This window comes from Geotrypetes seraphini, chromosome 9 (genome assembly GCF_902459505.1).
Source record: "Geotrypetes seraphini chromosome 9, aGeoSer1.1, whole genome shotgun sequence".
Taxonomy (NCBI): domain Eukaryota; kingdom Metazoa; phylum Chordata; class Amphibia; order Gymnophiona; family Dermophiidae; genus Geotrypetes; species Geotrypetes seraphini.
The window spans coordinates 57,880,315-57,903,118 of NC_047092.1; the positions used below are offsets into that span (position 1 = coordinate 57,880,315).

The 22,804-nt window shown below is 41.6% G+C and overlaps 1 protein-coding gene across 2 annotated transcripts in view; it reads left to right on the plus strand.

Annotated features, from left to right (window-relative positions):
- Positions 1 to 22,804, plus strand: part of IMMP2L (inner mitochondrial membrane peptidase subunit 2) — a 983,007-nt gene that overhangs the window by 676,128 nt on the left and 284,075 nt on the right. Inside the window, exon 4 of one of the 2 annotated variants that reach the window (XM_033958066.1) lies at positions 15,474 to 15,539. The exons of the other annotated variant lie outside the window; for it this stretch is intronic. Coding sequence (XP_033813957.1) covers positions 15,474 to 15,539 — 66 coding nt within the window. The remainder of the gene's footprint in view (positions 1 to 15,473; positions 15,540 to 22,804) is intronic. 2 annotated transcript variants of the gene reach the window in all.

Sequence of the window (22,804 nt, forward strand, 5' to 3'; positions counted from 1 at the left end):
AACAAAGGGCTAAAACTAATAATCAATCTTTATAAAATTTTGTCAATGGGTCCCAAACCTCCTTGAATTTCTTATAATGTCCCAATTATATTGCACTCATACGTTCAAATTTATAAGTTCGGCACAAGGATTCCCTCCAAAAACTATAGTTTAACCTGTCCCAATTTTTCAAAATAAGCTGCATGGCAACTCCCATCATGATGAGTAGTCTATTATTATGTGAAGTTATGGGACTCTTGGCCCTCAATAACGTACTAAACAGCACCATGCCATACGTCAATGCCATTTTTGATAAAGACAATGTTTCTGGAGATTAGACAGATAATTGGCTGTGCCTGTATTAGTGTTTTGAAAAACTACAAGAATGCCATTTGATATCATTTTGGAAACTTTTCTCTATTTATGACACAAGGGAGACTGGGTTGTCCTGACAAAGGGCTTTTGCCATGGTTGTCTCTTTCTTGCTTCAGCTAAGAGTGGATTGCAGTTATTTTCCTTAAAAGTGCAAACTTTGGCAAAAAAAATCAAAGCAAAGTTCATACTGTACTGAAGCATCAGCATTGCTCATTTGTACTCTGGAGCGCAGGAGGATGTAAACCAAGCTCCGAACTGCACTAGTATAGTGAAAGGAGTCATATCCTTACAAAAGAAAGTTTAGAGAATCCAGTTCCCTCCTTTCCCAAGCACACCGTCAGTAGCATGTCAGAGCCTCCTAATCAATATTTGTGCCAGAGGTTACTCTACTCTTTGGTTCAGCTGTCAACCGTAGCTCAGAGTTTCCACCATTTTCCCTTCTCTCATCACTAGAACCACCCTACCATTTCTCAGCCATCTCTCTCATCCCCATCTTTCCACATTCTCCTTTTTTCACTTATACTTCACTGTCTGTCGGTCAGACTCCTCCTTTTCCTCACTCCCACTTTCCATTCTCTGTTCTCCTGTTTCAAGCCCATTCCTCTAATCCCTTCTGTCTTTTTTGGTAGTTTCCCCAGTGTGCAGTGGTCCAGGAGGAGTAGAGCCTACTGTGTCCTCTTTTTTTTTTTTTTTTGCATATGCTTTTTGTGATCTTTTTTTCCCATTTAGAGGAAATTCATCAATTGGCATTACCATGGTAGTGTGTGCTAAATGCTAAAACTGCCCATTGTATTCCTCTGGGCATCTTTTGCGGATAGCACATGCTAATCATTGCGTGCTAATGCAGTAAAACTCATTGATGAATTTCCCACTTATTCTCAGTTTATTTTTTTCTTTACCACGTTTCTTTCCATTTTATGTTTGTAATTTTTTTCATTTCTCCCCTCCCTTTCTTCCTTCACTACTTTTATTGTTACCCCTCTCTTTTTTCTTTCTTCGTTCCTAATTTGTTTTTTTTTCTTTCATTGGCTTCTTGATCTTGACATTGCTAAACTGCTGGTAAAACACTTCTTATTCTTCATACCACGACCCATTATGTTTGAGCAAAAGTGGCGCAGGGACTCCAGAACTGGTCTTATAGTCTCAAATCTTGTGAGACTTGAGACTGCAAAAGTAAAACACAACTTTTCAGTTAATGGCTCCAACATTAACTGAGTTCCACAGACAAATCGTTTTGGTATGGGCAATGATAGAATAGAAAAGGAGAAAATACCTAAAGGCAGCAAAAATCTCATACACCAGAGTACAAAGCACCATGGTGACTAGGTGCCTGGGATATATCAAGTTCTGCTGTAATATTATGAATTAGAATTTATTAGTTATAAAGACATTTTAACAGGGAAACAATTTATTCCACTATAGCAAATAAATACTGCTAAAGAAATTCAAAAACACAGAGAAGGACTAATGTATATTTTGACATGTCAACATATTTAAAATATGTGTTGATAAGACTAGAAAAATTATCCCACTTTAAGCATAGTTTTCTTAAACTGCTAGATATGTCAGTGCATGCTTCATTTTTTTGAATGAGCTGACATTCTAATCAGCATTTCAAAACTTAAATTGCAGCCATATAACACACTGCCAATCTTACAATATAAATAAAGATGGCTTTTAGAATATGGATGTTTGGAATCTAGCCTACTGAATACATTTTTACTGAGTCCTGCTATATAAAACAATCCACATTTAGAGGGTGATTATTAAGGTCTGCCTCAGCTCCCCAAGTCTATTCTGGCATTTAGATTGGACTTGCTCTTTGAAAGCCAGCATCTCTTTGCTCAGAGTACACTTATGACCTCTCACCGCCATCATAGAGGTACTTGTAGCACTCAGTGCAAATGGCTGCATAATTCCCATCTCGCTGCTAGACTGCTGTCTGTATCTTACCCCCTCTTTTTACTAAGGTGCGCTAAATGCTAGCGCGTCCCTAGACTAACATGCACATGTTTGCGTTTAGCGTGTGCTAAATCGATTAGCACGCGCTAATCGGTTATCACGCCTTAGTAAAAGAGGGCCTAAGTGTTGAGAGCCTTTTTACTAAAGGACGTTAAGTCCTTAATGTGTGGTTAATGTACACCAGCAATCTACCCCCATGTCTTTCTCAATAACAGACTATGAACTTTTCCTCCAGGAAACTGTCCAAACCCTTCTTAAAACCAGCTATCCATATATTCAATATGTGTTTATACCATGCTTTTTAAAACTCTTTCACTGTTTTCCTCTCCACCTCAAGAGCACATTCCAGTCATCCACCACCCTCTCCGTAAAGAAGAATTTCCTTACATTACTCATGAATCTACTACCCCTCAACCTCAAATCATTTGTCCTCTAGTTTTACTATTTTCATTTCTCTTGAAAAGATTTTGTTCTATGTTACAAATTGGAAAAATAAAAGCAAATATGAACGCTCTAGTTATGACATTTATCCCCAAAATGCTCTCCACTTAATTTTACAATTTAGCCCTAATGGACTGTTTGTAATTTATATATCCACCACTGTTCTTTGTGCCATAGCACCTTGGCCAGGCTACCTCCACGAAATAACCTTGAAAAAACAAAGTCTTGTGGGGAATGCTACTTATCCACCCAATGTTGGACCAAAAGTATGTCCGTTAACCATGTCCATAACTTACTCATTTGCTTTTATCTTGTTTAATAGTTCATGACTTAAATGTTAGCACTTAAAATTATTGTGTCTAATTTTGTTTGTGTTCAGAAGGAAAAAAAATAAAGCATAATTTATTTTTTAAGACATCTCCTGAAGGCTTTCTGATAAATCAATGTTTTAATGTGCCATTATTGGCAGAAAAGCAACCATTTTGTGATGGAATGTTCTGAACTCTGATTTAAACCGATGTTTATTCAAGGTCTTTACAATTATTGCTGAGTAGGTGTGAATTAACACAGAGGTCAGTAATTACATTACAAAATGTACATGCTAATCAACTGGAAATGCTTAGGAGGGGAATTGGAAAGATCCTTTTAAAGCAATGTTTTAAGCCATAATAGAGGTTTCAAATGGCAGCTTTGTAATTTGACTGCTGTTCTTCTAAAGTCCCTGGGAGACATACATTATGGCATGCGCTGGTCGAAATAAAATTTTATAGGACTAAAAGTAACCTCCTTGTCCCATATGAATGCCAAACGAAACAAATTACCCATTAAGAAGATTTGCAAGAAATGCTTAGATTAAAGTAAAAGAAGTTGATAAAATATGCATTTACAGACAGCAGGAGCTGGGCACAATATTCTTGCAAGCTAAGTTTTAAATTGTCTAAATGGGATCTAGGGTTTGGTGAGCCAAATGATGTTAACATTTAATGAATGAAATAGCAATATAGGTTAAAGCATAATATCATTGTAGAACATTACACACCCAGCCAAACTGCACTGAAACACAACACAGCCTTTGGAACTTAATTTTCATTTGTCTTACAGATAGAATGGCCTTGTCTAAATTAGCATGATAAATGTACATCTGTTTTTGCAGTTTTCGCTCTAATGAATGATGCAAGAGCTTAAAGAAGCCATATTAGCTATAATTGTAAAATACTAGCTTGTCTGTATCTATCACATTCTATTTTTAGTCTTATAGCTAGGTCTCCTTACTTTGGGCTCCCTTTAAAAAGCTGCGGTAAAAAGCCTTTTAAAAAGCCGCAGTCTGGGGATGCTCGAAAGATCAAGTGAATTTTTTTCATTGTCTTGGAATGTTAAACTCGCACTGAGCCACAACTGTACATGAGTAACCTTGAGAAGAAACATTTAGGGAAGAACACATATGATGGGAACACAAAAGAGAAAAAGAAACAAAAAAAGGGGATATAAAGGCAGAAATGATCATAGAAAAAAGAAGATGAATTTGCGACCTACTCGTAGGCCTAATTAAGATCTAAAAGATTTAATAATTGGTAAGTTAAGCTATCTATGTTTCAAATGTGTCTTTATACAGGAAGCTTTTTAAGGAACGCTTGAATCTTTCTTAAGAAGGTTCATTGCGACAGAACAGCTGATAGAAAAGCTTGCCCCAATTTGTAGCAAAACTATCAGTCAAAAGAAAATCAGAAACCCCTGGTTCACAGATGAACTTTCACTCATCAAAAAACAACTCAGGTCTTTAGAACGGAAATGGAGACGAACTAAATTGAGCATTGGAGCATTTATTTTGCCGGCCCATGGTAGAAACCTCTACAGTGGCTTTGCAAAAGCCAGGGTTTATTTACAAGATGCCATACCTTTGCATTTTATGAATGTTCAAGTCTTGACCTAATATATTTCATTTCTTATATTTTCAATTCCGTATAAAAAAATGTATGATAGTTCAAGTTCAATTTTGATATACTGAGAAAATAAATATATCTAAGCAGTTTAAAGCAGTTAAAAAAAGGGGTAACGAGAAGAGTAGACTAGCAAGAGACAATAGGACAAGCAAGAGGAGAGGTACTATAAACTCAAATGGAAAATCTGGATGGGGAACACATCCTACTGTAAACCGCGTCGAGCTCTACGAACGTGGAGATGATGCGGTATACAAACCTAAGGATTAGATTAGATTAGATTAGATAATGGGGTAAATGTATAGTTCAGACTTTGTATTCTTATCCCTAGATTCTATATAGGTCACCCAAATTTGGGCATGGAGACTAGATGCACGCACAAACTAATTACCGTAGTCAATTGGGGGCCAACCAATTATTGATGTTAACCAGAGTTGATTGATGCTAAATTAATTTGGATTTGCACACACATCTATCTATATTTTATTCTGTAACACTGCGTACCCAAACTGTCTCACAAAACCCAAAAAGGGAGTGTGGCTATGGGAAGGTCATGGATGGTACATGGGCATTCCAGATATTTAGACACATTATTATAGTTGGGTTATCCGCCCAACTTATGTGCCAGGATTTACACCAGGTTTCATGGACATAAGTTCTCTCACCCAAAGTTGGGTAAGCCCTGAGTACCCTTTATAGAACAGAATAGCACTTAGCGCAGAATTTCCCTGGTACCTAAGAATGTAATGAAGTGGGTCAAGATGGAATAATAACAGCGGAACCTCAAACCAGAGGAAGCAAGATTTATTGATGGACCCAACACAGCTAAGTTGCCTGCATCAAGAGTCTATACATTAAAAAAAACCCTCGACGCCGGAGCAGAGACTTTGTTTACACTTGGACTCCATATTTGAACATTTTGACTCCTGAGAGTCGTAGCCGGGTCTTGAATAGACTCCACCTCTGAAACTGTGCTTATAGGTGTCTCTGCTGTTCCCTGCTTACGAGTTTTTCTGTATCTGTGGGGGGATGGGGAGGGGTGGGTGGGGGGGTAGGGGCTTCTTTGTTGGGGGGGGGTATGGTGGGTCCGGGGAGGACATAAGAGTCCAGTCCTCCGTGGGTGTTTGATGAAAATGCATACCATGGTTGTTATTGCTGTTGTATTTACTGTTGCTTAATAAAATAGATTTGAACATAAAAAACCCCAAGCATAAAAACTTGAACGTTGATAAACAGGTATATAAAAACATAAATATGTATTCAATATCAATCTACAGATCACAGATACTATATTCTGGTAGCTTTCCTAGTTAACCCAATAAGTAGCCCAAATATATCAATACTGTGAACAAAGATACATTTAAAACATCATTTCAAAATATATCAATCCCAAATCATGTAATAAGAAATAAGGACATGTGTGAATATATTTCAGATATGTACTGATACCAAGCCGACATATCATAATACTTATACATAGAAAAAACATGTTATAATAAAAAGAAATTCTGTTCTAACATATAAACATAATGTGAGGGAAGTTCTCAGCCCAACTAGCTTCCTAAATTCTGAACATTATTTTGCCACTGTAGCTGAAGAGTGTTATTTTGCAAAGTGCCAATTTGCAGAATTGTAATACTTTGTTTTGACATTGTTTCAGGTCATTGATTGAACCATGTCAGAGAAAAGTATGGAATTTTCAAGTGTGGAACTCCAAGCCATCATGAAGTTCCTATTTCTGCAGACAAAAGCTCCAAAGGAAATCCATGAATGTATAATGAAAACATTGAGTGACAAATGCCCATCATACCCCACAGTGAAGAAGTGGTTTGCAAACTTTCAGTATGTAGGTTTTGAGACCAAAGATACAGCAAGGTATGGGAGGCCTCAAACAGTGTCAATTCTTGAAATTGTTGACCATGACCATGTCCTGATTTTGGCAGATTGGTGAATATCAACTAATACAATTGCTGGGACACTACAGATATCCAGGGAACTTGTTGGGTGTATAATCCACGAGCAGCTGGGTATGCAGAAGCTGTCAGCCAAGCAGGTGCCCAAATGTTTGAATGCTGATGAGAAACGTCATCAAGTGGACACTTCCAAATTGATTTTGCAGCATTTTCAGTGAGCTGTTGCCAGTGTTTTGGAATGACTAGTTGCTGTCGATAAAACATGGTTATACCACTATGATCCTGAGACAAAACAGTCTGTGCAATGGCGACACTCAGGTTCTCCAAGGCCAAGAAAATTTGACCAAAAGTCAGCAGGAAAGGTCATTGCTACCGTATTATGGGATCAAGAAGGCGTTGTAATGACTGACTATCTTCAAAGGGGTCAACAGTTAATGCAAAATACTACTGTGCCAATTAAAGGAGGCATGGAAAGAAAAAAAGAAAGGGAACCCATTGAAAGGAGTTCTCTTTTTGCAAGATAATGCACCTGCCCACAAGGCTTTCAGAGCGATGGATGTTTGGGGTTTCAGTGAATAGACTATTTGCCCTTCTCACCAGATCTTGCTCTGACTATTTTTGGTGACGGGTCTAAATCGTGCGAGACAACGGCGTGCCGACAACTGAGCACAAGGTTGATGGCGCGCTGAAGAAAAGCACTATTTTAAAGGGCTCCAACAGGGGGTGTGGGGAGGGAACCCCCCCACTTTACTTAACAGACATCGCACTGCCATTGTGGGGGGGGCTTGGGGGGTTGTAACCCCCCACATTATACGTAAAACTGAACTTTTTCCCTAAAAAACAGGCAAAAAGTATAATGAGGGGGGTTACAACCCCCCAAACCCCCCACAACGCCAACCCCCAACACCCCCCATCGGAACTCTTTAAAATAGTGCTTTTCTTTGGCGCGCCGTCAACCTTGCGCTCAGTTGTCGGCGCTCCGTTGTCTCGCGCGATTTTGTCTATGAACCCTATTTTCTGTTTCCAAACCTTAAAAAGAGTTTGAAAGGGTGAATATTTTCGAGTGATTCTGAGGTGATTGCAACAGCAGAACAGTATTTCAGTGACCAGACATCATAGTATATTTTTGAACTTGGGGGGTGAATATGTGGAATAAATGATGTTTCATGGCTCCACGTCATTCCCTTCTTGGTTGGGCTGAGAACTTTTCAGCATCCCCTAGTATAACAAATGTTAATAACCATGCTATAGGAATAGTTTAAAACTGCTTGTGAAACTGATTATTTTAAAAAACGATAAGGATAAGGCTGAACTGCTTAATGATTATTTCTGTTTTGTATTCACGGATAAAAGACTGGGGTATGACTGTAGAAAACAAATGGGAATGGATGTGTGGTAGACCAGGATAGTGTCACAGAAGAATGTGTTTGTGAGGAGCTATCTAAATTCAAGTTTCAAGATTAATATGGATTTGATATACCACCTTATCATTTGTTTCAAAGTGGTTGTACAATAAAAAATAGGGTAAAAACAGATAAAACGTTTAACATAACTTAACAAAAGATAAGGTACACTACTGGACAAACAGGTATGAATGGAAAGAAGGGAAGAACTACAATAGTTAAAGAAAAGTGAGGTACAAAAGGATGAGGTTAAAAACAAGTTAGTCCAATCCAAGTGGACTAATAGAAGAAAAAAATTTAAAAATCCTTAAAAGGACACTTAGGGCTCCTTTTACTAAGGTGCGCTAGTGGTTTTAGCGCGCGCTTAGTGAGCAGTACAATGCCGTGCGCACCAAACGCTAACGCCTCCATAGAGCTTGCGTTTGTATTTTTTGGCTAGCGCACACTAAAAACGCTTGCGCATCTTAGTAAAAGGAGCCCTTAAATCTGAAAAGCAACTTTAAAAAGGAATGTCTTAAGAAAAGGCTTAAATTTCTCGAGGTTAGTTATCTCTGTTAATGCATTCGGTGCTGAGTTCCATAGGGAAGGGGCAACTACCGAAAAAATAGTGTTTCTTCTGGTGTTAATATGGTTCAGGGATGGAATTGCTAATAGATTTTGATCCGAGGAATGAAGACGCAACAAAGTATACGGTGTCAAGAGTTTATTAATAAATTCCGGCTGGCCAGTGTTTCTAGTCAGTAATGTTTTATAAGTGACACGGTGACACAGTGTTGAATGGGAAGCCGATGGGCTTTTATCAGGAGAGGAGTTATGTGGTCAAATTTTTTTGCCTTGTAGATAACTTTTACTGCGTTGTTCTGGACTATCTATAGATGTTCAAGAAACAGAGAGTTCTGGTGACTCCATTGTCTCATCTTTTCAAAGCTTCTTTAGAGTATGGAGTGGTCCTGGAGGACTGCAGAAGGGTGGATGTGGTCACTCTGCACAAGAGCAGAAGTAAGAATAGGTAGGGAATTACTTCGGTAGTCTGACCTCGGTAGTAAGTAAACTAATGGAAATGCTTCTTAAGTGGAGGATAGTGAGATTTCTAGAATCAAATGGACTGCAAGACTTGAGGCAGCATGGCTTTATGAGAGGCAGGTCTTGTCAGACAAATTTGATTGATCTTTGGCTGGATGACCAAACAATTGGATAAGGGAGGGGGCGCTAGATATGGTATTACTTGGATTTTAGCAAAACCTTTAACACTGTTCCCACCTAGGTGGCTGATAAACAAACTGAGTGCCCTTAGTATGGGACCTAAAGTGACAGACTGGATTAGAAACTGGATAAGTGGAAGAAGACAAAAGGGTAGAGGTAAATGAATTTCAATGCATGGAAACGATGTTGTTAGTGGAATGCCACAGAGATCTATCTTTGGGCCAGCTGTATAATAGGATAGACACCCCTGATGGTGTGGATAACATGAAGCGGGATCTAGTGAAGCTTGAAGAATGGGACAGTAATTGACAACTAAGATTTAATGCTAAAAAAAAATGCAGGATCATGCACTTCGGCTGCAAAAATCCAAGAGAACGATACAGTATAGGGAACGAAGTACTTCTGTGTATGAAAGATGAGCAGAATTTGGGGGTGATTGTGTCTGATGATCTCAAAGTGGCAATGCAGATAGAAAAGGTGACAGTCAAAGCCATGAGGATGCTTGGGTACATAGGGAGAAGAATGGCCAGTAGGAAAAAGGAGATGACAGTGCCATTTGTATAAGTCTCTGGTGAAGCCCCATTTGGAATACTCTGTGCAATTCTGGAGACCACACCTTCAAAAAGTTATAAATAGGATGGAGTCAGTCCAGAGAGTTGTTACAAAACTGGTTAGTGGTCTTTGCCATAAAGCATATGGGGACATACTTAGAGAACTCTGGAAGAGAGGCGTAAGAAAGGGAGATATGATAGAGATGTTTAAATACAGGATGTGAAATTTAAATGAAGAAAAACTCCAGTAGGATAAGGTGACCATTTATTTTTTTAATCAAAAGGGGACATCTATTAATTGTCAGTCCCGCCCCAATCCCACCCTAGCCCCACCCCATCACACCCTAGCCCCGCCCCAAATTTCTTCCATTCTTTTTCATGTACACATAATATCTTATTAATTCATAATGTTAACCATAAAATTAAAAAAAAACTACAAAGCACACTATACGCATAGAAAATGTTAATTATCATTTATATTTGGGGGGTTTCAAAGATATCAAGGCAGATGACTTTAAAATATGCAATGTCCCCTCAGTAACTATAAAAAAAAAAATAGACAAATATAGACAGCAGATATAAATTCTCAAAACTGACACATTTTGATCACTAAATTGAAAATAAAATCATTTTTCCTACCTTTGCTGTCTGGTGATTTCATGAGATCTGGTTGCGTTTCCTTCTGACTGTGCATCCTTTCTTTCATTTCTTTCTGTACTCAGGCCCAACAATTCTCCCTTTCTATTCCCTCCATGTCCTTAGGGCCCTCAGTGCCTCCTTCCCATGTCCTTAGTGCCCCCAGTGCCTTCTTCCTATGTCCTTATACCCTCAGTGCCTTCTTCCTATGTCCTTAGGGCTCCCAGTGCCTCATTTCCATGTCCTTATTGCCCCCAGTGCCTCCTTCCTTAGTGCCCCCAATACCACCTTCCTTAGTGCCCCCAGTACCTCCTTCCCATGTCCTTAATGCCCCAGTGCATCCTTCCTATGTCCTTAGGGCCCCCAGTGCCTTATTCCCATGCCCTTAGTGCCCCAGTACCTCCTTCCCATGTCCTTATTGCCCCCAGTGCCTCCTTCCTTAGTGCCCCCAATACCACCTTCCTTAGTGCCCCCAGTACCTCCTTCCCATGTCCTTAATGCCCTCAGTGCCTCCTTCCTATGTCCTTAGTGCCCCAGTGCATCCTTCCTATGTCCTTAGTGCCCCCAGTACCTCCTTCCCATGTCCTTAGTACCCCCAGTGCCTCCTTCCTTAGTGCCCCCAGTGCCTCCTTTCTTAGTGCCCCAGTACCTCCTTCCTTATTGCCCCCAGTGCCTCCTTCCCATGTCCTTAGTGCCCCCAGTGCCTCCTTCCCATGTCTTTAGTGCCCCCAGTGCCTCCTTCCCATGTCCTTAGTGCCCTCAGTGCCTCCTTCCTTAGTGCTCCCAGTACCTCCTTCCCATGTCCCCCTCACTGCCTTCCAGACTTTGTCCCACCCCCATCCCGGAAGCCAGTCAGCCTGCCTGCCTGCCTGCCTCCTTCCTTTCTGCCGCGCAAAATAAAAGCCTCCCTCCTGGCTGGCCCGGAACATCCTCTCCGACGTCAGAACTGACATCGGGAAGAAGGCTTCTGGGTGGCGATTACCAGCAGCAGCAGGGAGGTAAGAAGGAGAACAGCGGCGGTGGCCGACAGGTGGGGGGGGGAGGTTAAATTAGGCGCCCATCTTCCCAGCTGCATGTCCAAGCCCTAGCTATGAGTAGAAGAAGGAGCTGAGAGTGATGCCTTCTTTTCTCTTTTCCCCAATCGGAGCTAGAGGGCAGACCCTTCTATGACTCTCCCCGCCCCAGGAACCGTTCTGACCAATCAGCACTGAAAGGGATTGAAGACCGTTCGTTACTCAGCCCCCAACTCTGCCCTTCTCTCCCTCCCTCCAGCACTGCAAGAGGCCAGAGAAAGAGGCTTTTTTTTTGTGCGCAGGGAGGGACAGGAAGCGATCGCCTGTCCCCGTTGTCCCCGTGCACACCTTTGGGACGCTGTCCCTGAAAACGGGACATTTCGGCGTCCCGAAGCTGTGTGTGGGGACAACAGGGGATTCAAAAACGGGACGGTCCCGTTCAAAACGAGACGTATGGTCACCTTAGCATAGGATGAAGTTAAGAGGTGATAGACTCAGGATTAATTTAAGGAAATATTTTTTTACAGAAAGTCAAAAAGATGTGTGGTGGAGACAAAGACTGTGTCTAAATTCAGGAAAGTGTGGGGCAGGCATGTGGGATCTCTTTGTGAGAAGAGGAGCTAGTGCATGCTGCGGATGGGCAGACTAGTTGGGCTATTTGGCCTTTATCTGCCATCATGTTTCTGTGAGCTATTAAATAAAAAAAAAAAAAAAACATTTATTCAACAAAATTCACAGTGATGTGTCCATATTATAAAGTTCTGTGCCTTTTTTACTGTCAATATATTTTTAATGAACACTTGCCCATGAAGGGCTCCTTTTACAAAGCAGAACTACCGATTAGTGTGCACTGAATGTGAAGAAACCCATGGGAATTGAATGGGCTTCTTCGCTTTCATTGTGCCAATAATCAGTACTGCGGCTTTGTAAAAGGAGCCCTAAATACATGCAACCATCATTTGCTGTCATTTATTTTCTCTGATAAAGTATGGCTACCCTGGAGTTGTGGGTTCAAACCCATGCTGCTCTTTGTGACCCTGGGCAAGTCATTTTACTAAGGTGTGCTAGCGGTTTTAGCGTGTGCTACAATGCCGTGCACGCTAGACGCTAACGCCTCCATAGAGCTTGCGTTAGTATTTTTCATTTAGTGCGGGGTTTGCGCGCGCAAATCTTCAGCGCGTGCTAAAAACACTAGAGCACCTTAGTAAAAGGAGCCCTTAATCTCCCATCGCCCCAGCTACATTAGATAGATTGTGATCCAGCCAGAACAGACAGGGAAAAATGCTTGAGTACCTGAATAAATTCATGTAAACCTGGGAGAACGGTATACAAAAATGAATAAATAAAATAAAAAAAAATATATATATATATCTCATGTATCTTAAAATTCACCATCAAAAATGTGAAAACCTTCTTTGTTTTGTCAGTACAACTATATATATATAATTATCAGCAACTTATCTGTAGCAGTACTGCCATACTTTTTTTTTTTTTGAGAAAATAAGTGATGATACAACTTATTTAATGGATCTGAACCCTCTAGTCAGGTATGTTTGCCTTTATAGGGTCCTATGACCTTTCATATACACAGATATATAACAATTTTCTGATACATTCTCTAAATAAATAAATGGAGGTATGGCACATTGTAAGTCCCACATTATAACAATATACCGGTACTTATATATATTGAACCTTGATTACATTTATTATTTTTTTTCAATATAAATTTTTATTATTTATTATTTAAAAATTTATTTACCGCATAAAACTAAGAAGTTCACATATTGGTTACACACGTGGAGGAGCATAATCAAAAAAAAGTCTAAGTCCCCTTTTGGCCTAAGGCCTTAAACATTGAAAGTAGAAGCAGGGAAAATGTCCATAATCAAAAAAAAAACTTCCAAATGGAGGTTTGTTTTCATAATGGCCTGCCTCTGCATTCAGCTGTTTAAAAGCCCAGACCACCACTACATCTACACTTATACCCCCACAACTTCTACACTTATACCCCATAATGAACCAAAAAAACGCCTAAGCCCCAAACGTCCAACACAAGGGCTTTTAGGAGAAGGAGGAGCCAGTTCTTCCCTAAAAGCTGGATTCTGTAACTGGTGTCTGTCAAAAACAACACCAGTTACAGAATCCACCCCCCCCCCATGACACCGGAGCAAGAGGGGGTCCAAGCCCTCTTGCCCCACGGCACCCCTGACCTCCCCGACGACATCGGGGCAAGAGGGAGTCCAAGCCCTCTTGCCCCGCGGCACCCCCGACCACCCCAAATAACATTCGGGGCAAGAGGGAGCCCAAGCCCTCTTGTCCTGCAGCACTGACCCCCCCCCCTATTACATTTGGAGCAAGAGGGAGCCCAAGCCCTCTTGCCCTGTGGCATCCGCAGCACCCCAAGCCCTCCTGGCCTCTCGCCTCCCACCCCCTACACGATCGGGCAGGAGGGAGCCCAACACCTCCTGCCCAGGCGGACCCCCTACCCCCCACCCCACACTACAATACGGGCAGGAGGGATCCCAGGCCCTTCTGCCCTCAACACAACCCCCCCAAAGAATGCCCCCCGAACCCCTGATCGGCACCCCCCGCCGACCCCACGACACCCCCACCCCCAATCCCACCCCCCATACCTGTAAAATGTTGTCCGGACGGATGGGTGCCAAACCCTCCCATCCGGCAGGCCAGCCGGCTGCAGAATGGGGCCAGATTGGCCCAGGCATCTGAAACCCCGCCCACAGGTGGGGCCTAAGGCACCTGGGCCAACCAGAATAGGCCCGGGAGTCTTAGGCCCCTCCTGTGGGTCGCAGCAGTTCGGGTAGAGGAGTGATGGCATTGCAGTAGGGGAGATGAGGCATCTCTCCAGCTGCGATCATTGCTTCTAGGGGGTAGGCAGGTTGCTGGGGCCGCTGAGCTGATCGCAGCAGCCAGGATCAGCTCAGCAGCCCCTTTTTCGGCACTTAGACCTTTTTGACTTTGTCTAAGTCAAAACGTAAAAGTGCCGACTAGACAACCTGCCTAAGGTTTTGGTTATACCTGCTGCACGCCTAGGTGTAGGTCGGCCCACCTCCTGCCCACCGCCCGCCCTTTCCCCTCCTCTAAACACGCCTCTTTTCTCTCTCTGTGCATTTAGTGGCAGGGGAAAGGCCTAAGCTGGTTTTAGATACGTCTAAAACTAGCTTTGATTATGGGAACTTGGACGATCAGGCTTTTTGATCGTCCAAGTAGCCATTTAGGCCACCTTTTAGACGTTTTTTTTTTTTATTATGAACCCCATAATATACTGATTGCCCGTTAGTTGCATGAATCTGAACAAACAATAGACAAACATCTTATCAATAAAATGTTTAGCAATAAAACTAAAAAGTTAAAACCCAGATATTCATTGGCACTATGACCTCCTTTTACGAAACTCTGATAGCAGATTCTAGTGCGGGGAGCCGTGCTAAATGGCCCGCGCTGCTCCCGACGCTCATAGAGTTCCTATGAGCGTCGGGAGCAGCGCGAGCCATTCAGTGCGGCTCTCTGCGCTAGAAACTGCTATCGCAGTTTTGTAAAAGATGGGGTATATCTTACAAGAAGAATAAAAGTAGGTGCACTTTATAAAAGATATTTATGTTCCGTAATGCAATGAAACCATTAGAACCATGACCACAATAGAACAGGCAACGCCTTCCGCGTTGAAAAAAGAAATGCAATCAAGGTTTAGTATATATAAGTATACTGTTACCTCCATTTTTCCAGACTCTTTTTCCTCTATTTTTCTTTCTCTTCCATTTCATTTGCAATGGAGATATTTTTGATTCTTAGACTTGGTATCCAGGTGTTATGCTAAGCTTTGTTTTTCCTCTCCTATGATGTTTTGAAATGAGAATGATGGAAGTCACTTCATATAAGCTGGAGCATTGCAGAGAGCTAACTAGGATTGATGCCATGTCAAGGAGCACTTGGAGTCCATAATGGCTTTAATAGCCTCTATTTCGTAGTGGAATTTCTTTTCATTTTCTTAACACAACAGAGATATTACTGACTGTACAACCTTTTGCCCTTATTTCAGGTCTCCTAAAAACCCAGAACAGAAGATCATTAAACGAGTGATTGCTTTAGAAGGGGATATTATCAAGTAAGTATTTTAAACCACAGTGCTTGAATTTAGTGAGGATAGAAATGCATAGTTTTCAGCAGATTCCGAAGTGCATAATAACAGGTAGCCTTACCTTCCTAAATTTCTCTTGCTATAAGACAGGCATATCAAAAGGGATACTAATTTCATGGCGTACTAAGGTGATGTGCAGTTGATATTATTGCTTATATTGTTATTCATTGTGTAAGTGTCATTAAATTCTTTGTTTGCTTTCACCACAATTTGTGCACTCACAGAGGCCTATTTATTATCTGAAATATAAATATGAATTGATAACCTTTTATGAAGCTGGTTTTCAATAAAAGATGCCCGTACAAGAATTAAAATACAGTTTATTAGTTTTTGGTTTGTTAAATGTTCCAAATACAGTGGCTAAATTCAGTATCACCAGCATATAGATAATGGATCTGGTCATTAAATCTTGAACTGTCCATTTACACAGACCAATTCAGGCATTTCAGACAAATATCGAATAGGCATGATAGATAATAACCATTTATGCTTTAAGGACCAGATTCAGTAAATGAGTCTTCAAAAATGGTGCCCAAAAATCCATGTGGAGCTCTATCCTATAAATGGCGAGTTGTGCGCAGTTTATAGAATACGAGGGGTGCTGAAAAATTGTCAGTCCAACCAACCAGCTTCCTAAATTCTGAGCGTTATTTTGCGACTGTAGCTGAAAAGAATATTATCTTATTTTGTTAAGTGCCAATTTGCAGAAACAACATTCAATGTTGACATTGTTTCAGATCATTGATTGAACCATATCCACACCATTTTCTTCCTGGTTTGGCTGAGATCTTTTCAGCACCTCTTTGGAGCACTTAGAGACGATTTCTGGGTGTACCAACTGAAACCTGGTGTATGATTTAGGTGCGGGTCCCCAGTATTCAATAATACTGTGTACATCTTTACTGAACACTCCTGACTCACCTATGCCCCTCCCATGGCCACACCCTCTTTTGAGTTGCACACTTTAGAGAATAACTAGCATGATGTGCTACTACTACTTATTATTTATATAGCGCTGAAAGGCGTATGCAGCATTTTGACATTTATAGACAGTCCCTGCTCCGAAGACCTTAGTATCTATCTTGCACAGACAAGACATGACATAGAGGGTAGGGGATGCAGAACCCAAGGTGAGAGGAGTTAGGAGTCGAAAGCACTCTCAAAGAGGTGGGCTTTTAAATAGTCCTTAAACACTGCCAGAGACGGAGCCCACCGTAGGGATTCAGGCAGCTTGTTCTAAGCCTATGGTGCAGCAAGGCAGAAGGGATGGAGTTTGGAGTTGGTAGTTGAAGAGAAGGGTACAGATAGGAGAGACCAGCTGAGCAGAGCTCACTTGGTTGGGGGGGGATCATAGAGGGAGATAAGTGAAGAGAGATAGTGAGGGGCAGAGGAGTGAGTGCATTTATAGGTCAGTAGGAGAAGTTTGAACTGTATTCGGAAACGGATGCTAAGACGTCCATAGAATATAATGGATGCCTTAGCATGTAGCATGTTTTCAACTAGGCCAACCATTGCATGCTGAATTTCCTGAGCAAACTTGGGTAACTCAGCTAAATTCTGATGCAGTCAATATTCTCAGTTAGTGAATGACATGAGAGGATATTATCCTTTTCAGTATGTATCAATGACTCTATGCTACATACTGAAGAGGTACCTGCTCCAAAGGCTGATAATGCTGTTGTAAATGATTTTACTAGTAAAAATTTAAAAAGAAGTAATTTTTAGTTTTGTTTTCCACTGGGGGTGAAAAAAAGGTTGGCTTGGAATTTTTTTTAATTTTTATAAGGGATATCTCTGACGCAATTATAGAGACAACCAGGCAGTCACATGGCTTTATGAACATTTTATCATCTCATGAAACAAAAGCTGTTATATTTCATAGGATACTAAATCATAAAAAATAATTGTTATAGGCTGAACAGAAGTTTGGGTTTGGTCCCAATCTGCTTGACTGGAACGCACCTCTCTGAAATCTTGTTTTATACATCCTTTAAATGTACTGCGATTAGTTCTACAAAAAAACCCCAAAAAACGTTAACTGCTAATTGCAAAAGTCTTTGAGCAGAGTAGTAGTTGCCATTTTGTGACCTGACGTGGGAAAAAAAGAAAAAAGAAACCTTGATTTTGTCGTCTTTGGCCATTCATCATCTCCAGATGGTGGATTAGTTACTATTAAATGACCTACTCGTAAATGTGCCTGCTTTCCCAGATTTAATTACTTTTCTCTAATCCTATGAAATACCATTCACTAGTAATGTGCTAGTTTTAGAAGTGTAGAGTAAAAAAAAGTATGGTTATAAACAAGTAAATTATTGAGTGCTATGGTGGCAGTAATGTGTTGCTTTGTTATGATTTCTTCATGATACCACAACATCCATTTTAATTTGGCAATTGTTATGGCAACAAGATTTTGATCCTTTTGCAGAAATGCTCACTGGTATTATCTATTGTGTCTCTCTTAGTACTGTGTCTTTGTGTGTCAAAACAGAAATGGAACATGAAATAAAAGGGTCATAGAGTACCAAAATGCAGGGTTTTTTACTACGCTGCGCTAAGCACTAATATGGGATGTGCTCAGATATTCTGTGGCATTTTTAGGATTGGCGCACACATTCCATGTACTTACGTAAATATAGATTTTATTTTATAGTTTGGGGGTGGAGATTAAATACACCCTGCGCTAATTAGCACAGCTTCGTTACAATGTGCTATCAGCATCGGAAGACGCTGTAAAACGCTGTACCTCAGTTTGATAAAGGGAGCCTTAATTGTTAAGTCAGATGCCAACTGGCATTAAATGCCAATCATAGTCCTTAAGTGGCATTGATTAGTCCTAATGTGTAGTTATGTATATAAACATTGTTCCAAAATGCTGTACAAAGGGGCATGCCTATGGACAGGATGGGGTGTGTCATACAGTTGTACACGTAAGTTATAAAATACTATCACTTATGCACGCTACTGCCAACTTTTGTCACCAGACTTTACACCAACCTTGGACATTGTATGAGTCAAAGCATTTGCTGGTATTCCCAAGGTATGTTTCAAAACTGTCCTCGCAAATCCCTCAGGGTGCGGATCAAAATGTCCTCATTTGGTGATTTAAATGCTCTTTTCAATTAATTCATCTTTCGGGCTACAGCAGTGCCACTTAATACTCAGTCAAAGTCATTGCACTAAGCTTTACACCCCTACTTCATCATTAGCCTTCTACTAAATATTTTTCAAGTAAATATTTATGTAAAAACTCTCACTTAGGGCTCCTTTTACAAAGGCGTGCTAGCGGTTTAACGCGCGTAATATTGCATGCCAAACTGCCAGACGCGCTAGCCGCTACCGCCTCCTCTTGAGAAGGCGGTAGTTTTTGGCCAGCACGGGGGTTAGCGCTTGATGAAAAGTCACGCGCGTTATCCCCGCTAGCGTGCCTTTGTAAAAGGAGCCCTTAAAGTACAACCTTGTTGAACAAATAATTACCTCACTTATCTTAAACATTTTTTTGTCCATCGGCCAAGGGTAGTTAATGCAACATGTTTCTCCAAACTATGGATCAAGGATATCCATTTATCCTGCCGAAAAACCATCTACCCCTGTTTGTTTCGAACCCTGAGGGATTTGTGACTAAAGTTAAGCACATGTATCCCAACTTAAGCCCAGTTTTGTGTTTAATTGCCATTATAGTATTGGCGCTTAGGGCCTGATTCTATAAACAGCACCTAAATTGGTAAGCACCTAGGGAAATGGAACATACCATGTATCATTTAAAATTAGGCGCTGTTTATAGAATCGCGCCTATTGGTGCCTAACTCAAGATAGGTGTCAAAGACTTAGGCGCTGGCATATTAAGCAAGGATTTTTCTTGACCTAAAATACTGATGCCTAACAGACTCCACACCCAAACTCTAACTATGCCTACATGGTGCCTACCAAGTTAGGCGCCTACCCCAAAATTATTTTTTTTTAAATTGTTTTTTAATGGTGCTGTTAAATTAACATAAGAACATAAGCAATGCCTCTGCTGGGTCAGACCTGAGGTCCATCTTGCCCAGCAGTCCGCTCACGCGGCGGCCCAACAGGTCCAGGACCTGAGCAGTAATCCTCTATTTATACCCTTCTATTCCCTTTTCCAGCAGGAAAATGTCCAATCCTCTCTTAAATCCCAGTACTGTATTCTGCCCTATAACGTCCTCTGGAAGTGCATTCCAAGTGTCCACCACAGCACCGATTGAACCAATTAAAAAAAAAATCAACCCCCCCCCTCCCATGAGCATGAGAGCATAGTCAGAATATTTAGCACTCCTGGCCGTGTTAGAAACCTAATCTAATCTAACTTTCATTTTATAGACCGATTCTACTCCCTAACTGTGGGATAAAAACAGAAATTGGTTAGATTAGATGGATGGAAAAAGTTAGAAAAAAGTATGTTGAATTGCTTAAAATTACTACTGCGTCTTAGTAAAAGAAGGGGTAAGTTAGGTGCCTAGATTGAGTAGGCGTGCTGATATAGGCACCTAACGGCACAGACACTTTTTATAGAATCAGGGCCTTAGCGCCTACATTTTGGGTGCTTTTTCTTGAGTCTTCCCCTCTATACTGTTTATAGCTTGCAGTTTAATCTAGGACAGCTTTTTTCTGGCCTAAATTAAAGAGCTTAAATATATGGATAGTGGCTGAATATCGCTGCTTTCTAGATAGCTGAGCATTCTAACCTAACTGTGCCCTGGCATTATCTGTATAGTTCAATTGTCATTAGATGGATTTTCAGCAGCACAATGTGAAGAATATCACTGAAACTCCACAGAGAGCAAATATATTTGTTTAACAGTGGCTATTTGTATGAATATTGACCTGATTGTTTTTCTGCCATGCCAAATTTTGTGTTTTCAGTATCTGTACAGTGAAGGGGCCAAGGGAGGGGAGGGGTGGGGTAGCAAATTATCCATACACCAGTGCTATTCAGTGCTACTGAATATATATCTATTTTTGTCTGTCTACTGTATACATAAATTTAAATACTATGGGGCTCATAATAATAATAAAAAAAAAAAAACGTCTAAAAAGTGGCCTAAATGGCTACTTGGACGATCAAAAAGCCTGATTGTCCAAGTACCCATAATCAAAGCTGGTTTTAGACGTATCTAAAACCAGCTTAGGCCTTTCCCCTGCCTCTAAACGCACAGAGAGAAAAGAGGCGTTTTTAGAGGAGGGGAAAGGGCGGGCGGTAGGCGGGAGGTGGGCCGACCTACACCTAGGCATACAACACATATAACCAAAACAGGTTGCCTAGTCGGCACTTATACGTTTTGACTGGCGATTGGCTGGCCCGAACTTCCTCTCCGATGGTAGAATTGACATCGGGGAGAGGAAGACTGATCGGCCCGAAGCAGGGAGAGCATGGGGCGGTCGGTGTCGGCTTTGGGGCCTGTTATCCATTGGTGGCGGTTTGGGTCCTGTTCCCCGATGGCAGCGGCAGTGGCAGTGGCTTGGGGAAGGGCAGGGAGAAAGAAAGAAAGGGGGTGATCGACTCACTTTGCCTTGGCAAGCTACTGGTCGATCGCGATCGGCCTATTGGGCACCCCTGCTCTAGAGTCTACCTTCTCCTCCCCTCCTAGGCTCCCTCCCTGTCCCTCCTATAGGGTGGCAGGCTGGTCCTGGGAATGCTGTGGGGCAGCAGACTGGTCTTTGGGGGGGGCTTCAGGCTGTTTTGGGGGTAACTGTGGTGTGGTAGTCTGCTCCTGGGTTGACTGTGGTACAGTGAGCAGTTCCTGGGGTGACTGGGGTGCTCCAGGTTGTTCTTGGGGTTACTTCTCAAGTTGGCCTATGTGTGTGAAACATTGACAGTTAGGTCATTTCATCATATATGAGTTGTATAGTGGTACAACTGAGGGTCAGGAGGCAAGGATGGAGCCAGGTATGTAGCCTTGTTTTGAGACCAGGAAGATATGGAGTCTGGAGAATGGTCTGTCAAGGGGAATGTAGAATAGGGTGCTCCAGGGACGATGCATGGATGGAGCTAATGTAGATAGGGCAGAGGATGGGTGGGCACATTGACTAAACACTATTCTGTAAATACCTATCTAACTTCCATAATGCATATTTGAAAGGGGGTGTAGACATGGATGGTGCTTCTGCTTGTAATTTACATAAGGGTCTTGTAACAAAGCTGTGGTAAGCACTAGTGTGTGCTTGCCACAGCTGAAAGCCCACTAAGTGTGGGCTTACTATGAGATGTGCTGAGGTGCGGCAGCAGCCAAAAAACAAACAAACACGATGCTAAGAAATGATTAGAAAAGGAATGGTAAATAAGACTACGAATGTTAATGCCTCTGTGTTGCTCAATGGTGCGACCTCACCTTGAGCGTTGCATTTAGAGCTCCTTTTACAAAGGTGTATTAGGGCCTTAATGCGTGGAATAGCACGTGCTAAATTGCCTTGCGTGCTAGACCTTAACGCTAGCATTGAGCTGGCATTAGTTCTAGAAGCGTAGCACGGGTTTAGTGCGCGCTAAAATCCTGCATGCACTAAAAACGCTAGCGCACCTTAGTAAAAGAAGCCCTTAATTCTGGTCACTGTATCTCAAAAAAGATATAGCAGGATTAGAAAAGGTTTAAAGAGTGACCAAGATGATAAAGGGGATGGATCGTGCCAAACAAACGTACTGCACTTCTTTGAGGGGGTAAACAGTCAGTTGGACAAAGGAGAACCCGTAGACATCATTTACCTCGACTTCAAAAAGGCCTTTGACAAGGTACCCCATGAGCGGCTACTTAGGAAGCTGTGGAACCACGGGGTGGAAGGGGACGTGCACAGATGGGTCAAACACTGGTTGGCAGGCAGAAGGCAGAGGGTTGGAGTGAAGGATCACTACTCGGGCTGGAGGAAGGTCACAAGCGGAGTTCCGCAGGGGTCTGTACTCGGACCGCTGCTGTTCAATGTATTTATTAATGACCTGGAAACGGGGACGAAGTGTGAAGTTATCAAATTTGCGGATGACACTAAACTCTGTAGAAGGGTTAGAAATGCAGAAGAGTGTGAGGACCTACAAAGGGACCTAAACAAACTGGAGGAGTGGGCGAATAAATGGCAGATGGACTTCAATGTAGGGAAAAGCAAGGTCATGCATATAGGGAGAAAGAACCCGATGTTCAGCTACCAAATGGGGGGATTAGTATTAGAGGGAAGTAACTTGAAAGAGATTTGGGTGTACTGGTGGACACAACAATGAAGTCAACAGC